This window comes from Bombina bombina, chromosome 1 (assembly GCF_027579735.1).
Source record: "Bombina bombina isolate aBomBom1 chromosome 1, aBomBom1.pri, whole genome shotgun sequence".
In the NCBI taxonomy this organism is placed as follows: Eukaryota; Metazoa; Chordata; class Amphibia; order Anura; family Bombinatoridae; genus Bombina; species Bombina bombina.
The window spans coordinates 1,101,914,965-1,101,928,534 of NC_069499.1; the positions used below are offsets into that span (position 1 = coordinate 1,101,914,965).

General features: G+C 42.2%; 1 protein-coding gene across 1 annotated transcript in view; it reads left to right on the forward strand.

The window, feature by feature from the left end:
- Positions 1-13,570, forward strand: part of PHF20 (PHD finger protein 20) — a gene marked incomplete in the record, with an annotated part of 1,076,425 nt that overhangs the window by 849,035 nt on the left and 213,820 nt on the right. The window contains 1 exon segment of the mRNA XM_053696620.1: positions 818-917. Coding sequence (XP_053552595.1) covers positions 818-917 — 100 coding nt within the window.

Sequence of the window (13,570 nt, forward strand, 5' to 3'; positions counted from 1 at the left end):
ACATTATTTACACAGTCACAAACTGATCTGTAAACCATGCAAAACTAAATTGCGTGTTGTGTGCGGATTATCTGATCAAGTGAGATGGTCTGGTTTATGTGCTAAGCAAATGTCAATTTTGTAACTGACTGCAATGCTTACTCCCCACTTCTCTGCTATCATTTCAAATATTAAAGTGTTCATAAAGAAGGTTGGAAGTAAACATACAAACAAATACACTATTTTAGTGCACATGAAGGACTCTGGAAGACAGTAATCACAAACACGCAGACACATACACACACACATAAATATAAACATACAAATACACACGCATGCATACATATACACATACATAATAAAAATATACATAAATATATTCATAGGCAAATACAAATATACACATATATATATATATATATATATATATTCAAATCCAGCTACCCCGAGTGCTTTCAAAAATGATGTAAAATATCAATGAAGGGATGCACTCACCAGGGGTTTCAAAATAGTCACCTTTTAGTTGTGACTTTTTCGGGGTTTCACCCACTTCTAAAGACAGTGAAAATTGTGACAATATCAATACTCCCCCTCTCTGTGACACTTATGCCCTGTGAAGGACTGGACGCCATGTAGCACGTTGTGATGGGCCACTCCCACAGGACGATGTCGTCGTCAAACGGCGGCATGGCACTCAGTCACTTTAAAATAACAAGTGAGTCTAAATAAAACGGTGCTAATTACAAAAAATATATATATCTACACACACACACACACAAACAAGTGACCCCCGTAAGAACAGTTTATAACCAGTATATCAATATTTTTCCCCCCACAGTGTGAACAATGTCTTTGTTGGCAGCATGGTGTCTGTATGGGGTTACTAGAAGAAAATGTTCCTGAGAAATATACCTGCTATGTTTGCCAAGATCCACCAGGTATAGTTACTTTTTTTCTGCATTTTTGTGCATATATTGGATCTTCATTTTCTATTGGTACATGATTTACATTAATTTACAGCCATATTCGTAAAGAATGGTGCATGATTATTTTCTTCTAAATATAAGGAGAGTCCACGGCATCATTCTTTACTGTTGGGAAATACTTAAAGGGACACTGTACCCAAAAATGTAATTTCTTGATTCAGATTGAGCATGAAATTTTAAGCAAATTTCGAATTTACTCCTATTATCAAATTTTCTTCATTATCTTGGTATCTTGGGTTGTCCTTGCTGATTGGTGGATAAATTCATCCACCAATAAAAACTGCTGTCCAGAGTACTGAAACCAAAAAAAAAGCTTAGATGCCTTCTTTTTCAAATAATGATAGCAAGAGAACAAAGAAAAATTGATAATAGGAGTAAATTAGAAAGTTGCTTAAAATTGCATGCTCTTTCTGAATTACAAATGAAAAAATTTGGGTTCAGTGTCCCTTTAACCTGGCCATCAAGAGGAGGCAGACACCCCAGCCAAAGGCTTAAATACTCCCCCTACTTCCCTTATATCCCAGTAATTCTTTGCCTTTAGTCAGAGGTTTACAGAGAAGTGTCAGATTCAGAGTAGTTCCTTATGAAGGGTATCTATCATTTGAAATGGGACTGGAGTTTTAAGTAGTCTCGTCAGCCTCTCAGTGAGAGCATTGGCGAATGTTAGGGTCTGTAGATGCAGGGAGAGTCTTTCTGCAAACCCATCCAGACTCGTATTAACAGCTCCTAAGCAATCAGTGTTGACGAGTTTCACTGCCTGCTTCCATCACTCAAGTCCATGTCAGGAGCGATGCTACAAGACTGTCAAACTTGAGAGGCTGTGTTTCTGTTCTACGACATAGTTTCCAGTAAGATCATTTCATTTTTTATACACATATGATAACACAAAAAGACAGGGTCACAGTGTGGCTCCTTTTATCTGTATGGAATCAAGGGCTAATATCTCCAGAGGGGGATTATTGAACAGGGGGGATTAATCACATCATGTTTTTTTCTCTTGTAAAGGTGTATCCAGTCCACGGGTTCATCCATTACTTGTGGGATATTCTCCTTCCCAACAAGAAGTTGCAAGAGGACACCCACAGCAGAGCTGTCTATATAGCTCCTCCCCTAACTGCCACCCCCAGTCATTCTCTTGCAACTCTCGACAAGAAAGGAAGTATCAAGAGATATGTGGTGACTTAGGGTAGTTTTTACCTTCAATCAAGAGTTTGTTATTTTTAAACGGTACCGGCGTTGAACTGTTTTACTCTCAGGCAAAAATTGGAAGAAGAATCTGCCTGGAGGTTGATGATCTTTAGCGGTTTGTAACTAAGGTTCATTGCTGTTCTCACATATAACTGAAGAGTATGGAAAGAAAACTTCAGTTGGGGGGACGGTTTGCAGATCACCTGCTTTGAGGTATGTTCAGTAATTTTTTTTCTAGAGAGATAAGGTCTAGAAAATGTTGAAAATGCCTGGTATATTTGAGGTAAGCCTGATACAATGATTTAACAAGGACTGGGATCATGCTTACAAGATAAGGGTAATATTCATGTTAACTCTCATATTAGTGTAAAAACGTTTGTATAACTTACAGAAAAAAAAAACATTTCTCTGAGGGTGATAAATCTTTATTTGGGGCCTAGTTTTCCACATGGCTTGTTAGATTACTCCTAGGAGTACTTTTTTAAGGCCCTCTGACATTGAGTGCATGGTGGGAGGGGCCTATTTCTCTTGTAAGGTGTATCCAGTCCACGGATCATCCATTACTTGTGGGATATTCTCATTCCCAACAGGAAGTTGCAAGAGGACACCCACAGCAGAGCTGTTATATAGCTCCTCCCCTAACTGCCATACCCAGTAATTCTCTTGCAACTCTCAACACGCATGGAGGTAGTAAGAGAGAGTGGTGAAATATAGTTAGTTTTTTATCTTCAATCAAAAGTTTACTTTAAATGGTACCGGAGTTGTACTATTTTATCCCAGGCAGTAAATAGAAGAAGAATCTGCCTGAGTTTTCTATGATCTTAGCAGGTTGTAACTAAGATCCATTGCTGTTCTCACATATGTCTGAGGAGAGAGGTAACTTCAGCGGGAGAATGGTGTGCAGGTTACTCTGCTATGAGGTATGTGCAGTTACAATTTTTTCTAGAAATGGAAAATGCTAGAAAATGCTGCTGATACCGGATTAATGTAAGTTAAGCCTGAATACAGTGATTTAATAGCGACTGGTATGCTTACTCTCAGGGGTAATACCCTTATAAAATTGCAATATAAAACGTTTGCTGGCATGTTTAATCGTTTTTATATATGCTTTGGTGATAAAACTTTATTGGGGCCTAGTTTTTTTCCACATGGCTGGCTTAAATTTTGCCTAGAAACAGTTTCCTGGGGCTTTCCACTGTTGTAGTATAAAAGTTACAGTTGTTGCAGTTAAAATTACAAACTGTGACATCAGCTTCCCTCAGGAGTCCCCTGTATGCTATAGGACATCTCTAAAGGGCTCAAAGGCTTTCCAAAGTCGTTTATTGGGGAAGGTAGGGCCACAGCAGGCTGTGGCAGTTTGTTGTGTCTGTTAAAAAACGTCTATCGTTTTTTTGATCCGTTTTTTTAATTAAGGGGTTAATCATCCATTTGCAAGTGGGTGCAATGCTCTGTTAACTTATTACATACACTGTAAATAATTTGTTTGATTTACTGCCTTTTTTCACTGTTTTTCAAATTTTGACAAAATTTGTTTCTCTTAAAGGCACAGTACCGTTTTTTATATTTGCTTGTTAACTTGATTTAAAGTGTTTTCCAAGCTTGCTAGTCTCATTGCTAGTCTGTACAAACATGTCTGACATAGAGGAAACTCCTTGTTCAATATGTTTAAAAGCCATGGTGGAACCCCCTCTTAGAATGTGTACCAAATGTACTGATTTCACTTTAAGCAATAAAGATCATATTCTGTCTTTAAAAAAATGTATCACCAGAGGAATCTGACGAGGGGGAAGTTATGCCGACTAACTCTCCCTACGTGTCAGATCCTTTGACTCGCGCTCAAGCGACTCACGCTCAAATGGCGCCAAGTACATCTAGGGCGCCCATAGCGATTACTTTACAAGACATGGCGGCAGTCATGGATAATACATTGTCAGCGGTATTAACCAGACTACCTGAATTTAGAGGTAAGCGAGATAGCTCTGGGGTTAGACGAAATGCAGAGCATACTGACGCTTTAAGAACCATGTCTGATACTGCCTCACAATATGCAGAAGCTGAGGAAGGAGAGCTTCAGTCTGTGGGTGATGTTTCTGACTCAGGAAAGATGATGCAAACTGATTCTGATATTTCTACATTTAAATTTAAGCTTGAACACCTCCGTGTTTCTCAGGGAGGTTTTAGCTGCTCTGAATGACTATGATACAATTGCAGTGCCAGAGAAATTGTGTAGACTGGATAAATACTATGCAGTGCCGGTGTGTACTGATGTTTTTCCAATACCTAAAAGGTTTACAGAAATTATTAATAAGGAATGGGATAGACCAGGTGTGACGTTCTCTTCCCCTCCTATTTTTAGAAAAAAATTTCCAATAGACGCCACCACACGGGACTTATAACAGACAGTTCCTAAGGTGGAGGGAGCAGTTTCTACTTTAGCAAAGCGTACTACTATCCGTGTCGATGACAGTTGTGCTTTTTTAGATCCAATGGATAAAAAAATTAGAAGGTTACCTTAAGAAAATGTTTATTCAATAAGGTTTTATCCTACAGCCCCTTGCATGCATTGCTCCTGTCACTGCTGCTGCGGCATTCTGGTTTGAGTCTCTGGAAGAGGCTTTACAGGTAGCGACTCCATTGGATGACATACTTGGCAAGCTTAGAGCACTTAAGCTAGCCAATTCCTTTGTTTTCTAATGCCATTATTCATTTGACTAAACTAACCGCTAAGAATTCTGGTTTTGCTATACAGGCGCGCAGGGCGCTATGGCTTAAATCATGGTCAGCTGACGTGACTTCAAAATCTAAGCTGCTTAACATTCCCTTCAAGGGGCAGACCCTATTCGGGCCTGGTTTGAAGAAGATTATTGCTGATATCACTGGAGGAAAAGGTCATGCCCTTCCTCAGGACAGGTCCAAATCAAGGGCCAAACAGTCTAATTTTCGTGCCTTTCGAAACTTCAAGGCAAGTGCGGCATCAACTTCCTCTAATGCAAACAAGAGGGAACTTTTGCTCAGTCCAAGACGGTCTGGAGACCAAACCAGACCTGGGACAAAGGTAAGCAGGCCAAAAAGCCTGCTGCTGCCTCTAAGACAGCATGAAGGAACGGCCCCCTATCCGGTAACGGATCTAGTAGGGGGCAGACTTTCGCTCTTCGCCCAGGCGTGGGCAAGAGATGTCCAGGATCCCTGGGTGTTGGAAATTATATCCCAGGGATATCTTCTGGACTTCAAAGCTTCCCCCCCAAAAGGGAGATTTCACCTTTCACAATTATCTGCAAACCAGATAAAGAGAGAGGCATTCTTACACTGTGTACGAGACCTCCTAGTTATGGGAGTGATCCATCCAGTTCCAAAGGAGGGACAGGGTTTTTACTCAAATCTGTTTGTGGTTCTCAAAAAAGAGGGAACCTTCAGACCAATTTTGGATCTAAAGATCGTTAAACAAATTCCTCAGAGTTCCATCATTCAAGATGGAAACTATTCGTACCATCCTACCTATGATCCAGGAGGGTCAATATATGACTACAGTGGATTTAAAGGATGCTTATCTTCACATTCCGATAACAAAGATCATCATCGGTTTCTCAGGTTTGCCTTTCTAGACAGGCATTACCAGTTTGTAGCTCTTCCCTTTGGATTAGCTACAGCCCCAAGAATCTTTACAAAGGTTCTAGGGTCGCTTCTGGTGGTCCTAAGGCCGCGGGGCATAGCAGTGGCCCCTTATTTAGACAACATCCTGATACAGGCGTCAAACTTCCAAATTGCCAAGTCTCATATGGACGTAGTACTGGCATTTCTGAGATCGCATGGGTGGAAAGTGAACGAGGATAAGAGTTCTCTATCCCCACTCACAAGAGTTTCCTTCCTAGGGACTCTGATAGATTCTGTAGAAATGAAAATTTACCTGACGGAGTCCAAGTTATCAAAGCTTCTAAATTCCTGCCGTGTTCTTCATTCCATTCCGCGCCCTTCGGTGGCTCAGTGCATGGAAGTAATCGGCTTAATGGTAGCGGCAATGGACATAGTGCCGTTTGCACGCCTACATCTCAGACCGCTGCAACTATGCATGCTCAGTCAGTGGAACGGGGATTACACAGATTTGTCCCCTCTACTAAATCTGGATCAAGAGACCAGGGATTCTCTTCTCTGGTGGCTATCTCGGGTCCATCTGTCCAAAGGTATGACCTTTCGCAGGCCAGATTGGACAATTGTAACAACAGATGCCATCCTTCTAGGTTGTGGTGCATTCTGGAACTCCCTGAAGGCTCAGGGATCGTGGACTCAGGAGGAGACACTCCTTCCAATAAATATTCTGGAAGAGCGATATTCAATGCTCTTCAGGCTTGGCCTCAGTTAGCAAATCTGAGGTACATCAGATTTCAGTCGGACAACATCACGACTGTGGCTTACATCAACCATCAAGGGGGAACAAGAAGTTCCCTAGCGATGTTAGAAGTCTCAAAGATAATTCGCTGGGCAGAGACTCACTCTTGCCACCTATCAGCTATCCATATCCCAGGTGTAGAAAACTGGGAGGCGGATTTTTTAAGTCAGACTTTTCATCCGGGAGAGTGGGAACTCCATCCGGAGTTGTTTGCACAATTGATTCATCGTTGGGGCAAGCTAGAACGCCAAGCTTCCTTGTTACGGATCCAGGTCCAGGGATCCCAAGGCGACGCTAATAGATGCTCTAGCAGCGCCCTGGTCTTTCAACCTGGCTTATGTGTTTCCACCGTTTCCTCTGCTCCCTCGACTGATTGCCAAGGTCAAGCAGGAGAGAGCATCAGTGATTTTGATAGCGCCTGCGTGGCCAAGCAGGACGTGGTATGTAGATCTGGTGGACATGTCATCCTTTCCACCTTGGACTCTGCCTCTGAGACAGGACCTTCTACTTTAGGGTCCTTTCAACCATCCAAATCTAATTTCTCTGCGTCTGACTGCTTGGAGATTGAACGCTTGATTTTATCAAAGCGTGGCTTCTCCGTGTCAGTCATTGATACCTTAATACAGGCATGAAAGCCTGTCACCAGGAAAATTTACCATAAAATATGGCGTACATATCTTTATTGGTGTGAATCCAAGGGTTAGGATTCCCAGGATATTATCTTTTCTCCAAGATGGTTTGGAAAAAGGATTGTCAGCTAGTTCCTTAAAAGGACAGATTTCTGCTCTGTCTATTCTTTTGCACAAGTTCCTGGCAGATGTTCCAGATGTTCAGGCATTTTGTCAGGCTTTGGTTAGAATCAAGCCTGTGTTTAAACCTGTTGCTCCCCCATGGAGCTTAAATTTGGTTCTTAAGGTTCTTCAAGGAGTTCCGTTTGAACCTCTTCATTCCATAGATATCAAACTTTTATCTTGGAAAGTTCTGTTTTTGGTAGCTATTTCCTCGGCTCGTAGAGTCTCCGAGTTATCTGCTTTACAATGTGATTCTCCTTATCTGATCTTCCATACGGATAAGGTAGTCCTGCATACCATTCCTGGGTTTTTACCTAAGGTGGTATCTAACAAGAATATCAAGAGATTGTTGTTCCATCCTTGTGTCCTAATCCTTCTTCAAAGAAGGAACCTCTATTACACAATCTGGACGTGGTTCGTGCTTTAAAGTTTTACTTACAAGCTACTTAAGATTTTTGTCAAACATCTGCTTTGTTTGTTGTCTACTCTGGACAGAGGAGAGGTCAAAAGGCTTCGGCAACCTCTCTTTCTTTTTGGCTAAGAAGCATAATCCGCTTAGCCTATGAGACTGCTGGCCAGCAGCCTCCTGAAAGGATTGCAGCTTATTCTACTAGAGCTGTGGCTTCCACTTGGGCCTTTAAAAATGAGGCTTCTGTTGAACAGATTTGCAAGGCGGTGACTTGGTCTTCGCTTCATACGTTTTCAAAATTCTACAAATTTGATACTTTTGCTTCTTCGGAGGCTATTTTTGGGAGAAAGGTTTTACAGGCAGTGGTACATTCCGTTTAAGTTCCTGCCTTGTCCCTCCCTTCATCCGTGTACTTTAGCTTTGGTATTGGTATCCCACAAGTAATGGATGATCCGTGGACTGGATACACCTAACAAGAGAAAACACAATTTATGCTTACCTGATAAATTTATTTCTCTTGTGGTGTATCCAGTCCACGGCCCGCCCTGTCATTTTAAGGCAGGTAATTTTTTCATTTAAACTACAGTCACCACTGCACCCTATGGTTTCTCCTTTCTCTGCATGTTTTCGGTCGAATGACTGGATATGGCAGTTAGGGGAGGAGCTATATAACAGCTCTGCTGTGGGTGTCCTCTTGCAACTTCCTGTTGGGAATGAGAATATCCCACAAGTAATGGATGATCCGTGGACTGGATACACCACAAGAGAAATAAATTTATCAGGTAAGCATAAATTGTGTTTTTCGCGCACTTTATGCGCAGTTGATATTCAGACTGAGACATCCAGCTTCCCTAAAGGAGTCCTCTGGCATCTAGGACCACAATAGAGGGTTTTTTTCCTGCAAAAATCGTGTTTAAGGGCAGGTAGGAGCCACAGCAGAGCTGTGGCAGTGTGTTTGACTGTTTTTTAACGGTTTTATTGTTTTTCTAATCCAGTTTGGGGCCTAAGGGGTTAATCATCCATTTGCAAGTGGGTGCAATGCTGCTTTAGTCTCTTTTACACACTGTAAACATTTTGTAGAGTTAACTACTTTTAACACTGTTTTGCAGTTTATGTGTTATTTTTTTTTCTCTTAAAGGCACAGTACCGTTTTTGTTTAATTGCTTTTTCAGATTTATTAAAGTGTTTTCCAAGCTTGCTGGTCTCATTACTAGTCTGTTAAACATGTCTGACATAGAGGAATCTCCTTGTTCATTATGCTTAGAAGCCATTGTGGAACCCCCTCTTAGAATGTGTACCAAATGCACTGACCTTTCTATAAGTTATAAAGACCATAGTATGGGTTTTAAAGATTTATCACCAGAGGTTTCTCAGACTGACAAAAGGGAGGTTAAACCACCTAGTTCTCCCAATGTGTCAGAACCTATATCTCCCGTGCAAGTGACGCCAAGTACATCTGGCGCGTCCAATGCATTTACCTTACAAGACATGGCGGCAGTTATGAATCATTACCTCACAGAGGTATTGTCCAAACTGCCAGGGTTACAAGGAAAGCGAGACAGCTCTGGGGCTAGAACAAATACAGAGCTTTCTGACGCTTTAGTAGCTATGTCTGATATACCCTCAGAATGTACAGAAGCCGAAGCAGGAGAGCTTCTATCTGTGGGTGACGTTTCTGATTCAGGGAAGGCGTTACTTCAGTCTGACTCTGAAATGACAGCATTTAAATTTAAGCTTGAACACCTCCGCTTGTTGCTCAGGGAGGTTTTAGCAACTCTGGTTGACTGTGACACCATTGTAGTCCCAGAGAAATTGTGTAAAATGGACAAATACTTTCTCCTGTTAAGTGTGGTCAGTCCACGGGTCATCATTACTTCTGGGATTTACTCCTCCCCAACAGGAAGTGCAAGAGGATTCACCCAGCAGAGCTGCTATATAGCTCCTCCCCTCTACGTCACCCCCAGTCATTCTCTTGCACCCAACGAATAGATAGGATGTGTGAGAGGACTGTGGTGATTATACTTAGTGTTATACCTTCAATCAAAAGTTTGTTATTTTATAATAGCACCGGAGTGTGTTATTCCTTCTCTGGTAGAATTTGAAGAAGAATCTACCTGAGTTTTTTCTATGATTTTAGCCGGCGTAGTTAAGATCATATTGCTGTTTCTGAGGAGAGGTAAACTTCAGATCAGGGGACAGCGGGCAGATTAATCTGCAAGAGGTATGTAGCAGCTTATTATTTTCTGACAATGGAATTGATGAGAAAATTCTGCCATACCGATATAATGTAAACTCAGCCTTAAATGCAGTAGCAGCAACTGGTATCAGGCTGTCATGTATGTATATTTTACACTTCAGTATTCTGGGGAATGGCACTTCACTGGAATTATACTGTATGCATAAGACTTTAGCCTATTTTGCAGGGACTAGCAACAGGCTTTTTAATAACACTTAATTTATTAATGTTAAACGTTTTTTGCTGGCATGTAAAATCGTTTAATTTTCTGAGGTACTGGGTGAAAAAAATGTTTTGGGCACTATTTTTTCCACTTGGCAGTCGTTTTTATTTAATTTATGACAGTTTACTGATCTCTCTCACTGTTGTGTATGAGGGGGAGGGGCCTTTTTTGGCGCTTTTGCTACGCATCAAAAAATTCAGTCAGAAGTTTATTGTCTTCCCTGCATGATCCGGTTCATCTCTACAGAACTCAGGGGTCTTCAAAACTTGTTTTGAGGGAGGTAATCACTCACAGCAGAGCTGTGAGATTGTAGTTGACTGTGATAAAAAAACGTTTATTTCTGTATTTTTTCTGCTATCAGGGTTAGTTATCCTTTGCTAATGGGAGCAATCCTTTGCTAAAAGCTTCAAAATGCATGCCGTGTCCTTCATTCCATTCAACACCCGTCAGTAGCTCAATGCATGGAGGTGATCGGCTTAATGGTAGCGGCAATGGACATAGTACCCTTTGCACGCCTACATCTCAGACCGCTGCAATTGTGCATGCTAAGTCAGTGGAATAGGGATTACTCAGACTTGTCCCCTACTCTGAATCTGGATCAAGAGACCAGAAATTCTCTTCTATGGTGGCTTTCTCGGCCACATCTGTCCAGGGGGATGCCATTCAGCAGGCCGGACTGGACAATTGTAACAACAGACGCCAGCCTACTAGGTTGGGGCGCTGTCTGGAATTCTCTGAAGGCTCAGGGACAATGGAATCAGGAGGAGAGTCTCCTACCAATAAACATTCTGGAATTGAGAGCAGTTCTCAATGCCCTTCTGGCTTGACCCCAGTTAACAACTCGGGGGTTCATCAGGTTTCAGTCGGACAACATCACGACTGTAGCTTACATCAACCATCAGGGAGGGACAAGAAGCTCCCTAGCAATGATGGAAGTATCAAAGATAATTCGCTGGGCAGAGTCTCACTCTTGCCACCTGTCAGCAATCCACATCCCGGGAGTGGAGAACTGGGAGGCGGATTTCTTAAGTCGTCAGACTTTTCATCCGGGGGAGTGGGAACTTCATCCGGAGGTCTTTGCCCAAATACTTCAACGTTGGGGCAAACCAGAGAGAGATCTCATGGCGTCTCGACAGAATGCCAAGCTTCCTCGTTACGGGTCCAGATCCAGGGATCCGGGAGCGGTTCTGATAGATGCTTTGACAGCACCTTGGACCTTCGGGATGGCTTATGTGTTTCCACCCTTCCCGATGCTTCCTCGATTGATTGCCAGAATCAAACAGGAGAGAGCATCAGTGATTCTAATAGCGCCTGCATGGCCACGCAGGACTTGGTATGCAGATCTAGTGGACATGTCATCTTGTCCACCTTGGTCTCTACCTCTGAAACAGGACCTTCTGATCCAGGGTCCCTTCAAACACCAAAATCTAATTTCTCTGAAGCTGACTGCTTGGAAATTGAACGCTTGATTTTATCAAAACGTGGTTTTTCTGAGTCAGTTATTGATACCTTAATACAGGCTAGGAAGCCTGTTACCAGAAAGATTTACCATAAGATATGGCGCAAATACTTACATTGGTGCGAATCCAAGAGTTACTCATGGAGTAAGGTTAGGATTCCGAGGATATTGTCTTTTCTACAAGAAGGTTTAGAAAAGGGTTTATCCGCTAGTTCCTTAAAGGGACAGATTTCAGCTCTGTCCATTCTTTTACACAAACGTCTGTCAGAAGTTCCGGACGTTCAAGCTTTTTTGTCAGGCTTTAGCTAGGATCAAGCCTGTGTTTAAAACTGTTGCTCCACCATGGAGTTTGAACTTAGTTCTTAATGTTTTACAGGGTGTTCCGTTTGAACCCCTTCATTCCATTGATATCAAGCTGTTATCTTGGAAAGTTCTATTTTTAATGGCGATTTCCTCGGCTCGAAGAGTCTCTGAGTTATCCGCTTTACATTGTGATTCTCCTTATCTGATTTTTCATTCAGACAAGGTAGTTCTGTGTACTAAACCTGGGTTCCTACCTAAGGTGGTCACTAACAGGAATATCAATCAAGAGATTGTGGTTCCATCTTTGTGTCCTAATCCTTCTTCGAAGAAGGAACGTCTGCTACACAATCTAGATGTAGTCCGTGCCCTGAAATTTTATCTACAGGCAACTAAGGATTTTCGACAAACGTCTTCCCTGTTTGTCGTTTATTCTGGTCAGAGGAGAGGTCAAAAAGCTTCGGCTACCTCTCTCTCTTTTTGGCTTCGTAGCATAATTCGGTTAGCCTATGAGACTGCTGGACAGCAGCCTCCTGAAAGAATTACAGCACATTCTACTAGAGCTGTGGCTTCCACTTGGGCCTTTAAGAATGAGGCTTCTGTTGAACAGATTTGCAAGGCTGCAACTTGGTCTTCTCTTCATACTTTTTCCAAATTTTACAAATTTGACACTTTTGCTTCTTCGGAGGCTGTTTTTGGGAGAAAGGTTCTTCAGGCAGTGGTTCCTTCCGTATAAAGAGCCTGCCTGTCCCTCCCGTCATCTGTGTACTTTAGCTTTGGTATTGGTATCCCAGAAGTAATGATGACCCGTGGACTGATCACACTTAACAGAAGAAAACATAATTTATGCTTACCTGATAAATTCCTTTCTCCTGTAGTGTGGTCAGTCCACGGCCCGCCCTGTTTTTTATGGCAGGTAAAAAAAATTTGAATTATACTCCAGTCACCACTACACCCTTTGGCTTCTCCTTTCTCGTTGGTCCTTGGTCGAATGACTGGAGGTGACTTAGAGGGGAGGAGCTATATAGCAGCTCTGCTGGGTGAATCCTCTTGCACTTCCTGTTGGGGAGGAGTTAATATCCCAGAAGTAATGATGACCCGTGGACTGACCACACTACAGGAGAAAGGAATTTATCAGGTAAGCATAAATTTTGTTTTTCAGTGCCTGTTTACACTGATGTTATTTCAATCCCTAAGAGGTTTTCAGAAATTATTACCAAGGAATGGGATAGATCAGGTGTACCGTTCTCTCCCCCTCCTGCTTTTAAAAAGATGTTTCCCATAGATGCCGTTACACGGGACTCGTGGCAAACGGTCCCTAAGGTGGAGGGAGCAGTCTCTACCCTAGCTAAGCGTACAACTATCCCCATCGAGGACAGTTGTGCTTTCCTAGATCCAATGGATAAAAAATTAGAGGGTTTCCTTAAGAAAATCTTTATACAAGGTTTTATTCTCCAGCCTCTTGCATGCATTGCCCCAGTCACTGCTGCAGCGGCTTTCTGGTTCGAGTCTCTTGAAGAGGCTCTACAGGTGGAGACCCCGTTGGATGATATCCTAGACAGGCTTAAAGCTCTTAAGTTAGCCAATTCATTTATTTCTGATGCCGTTTTTCATT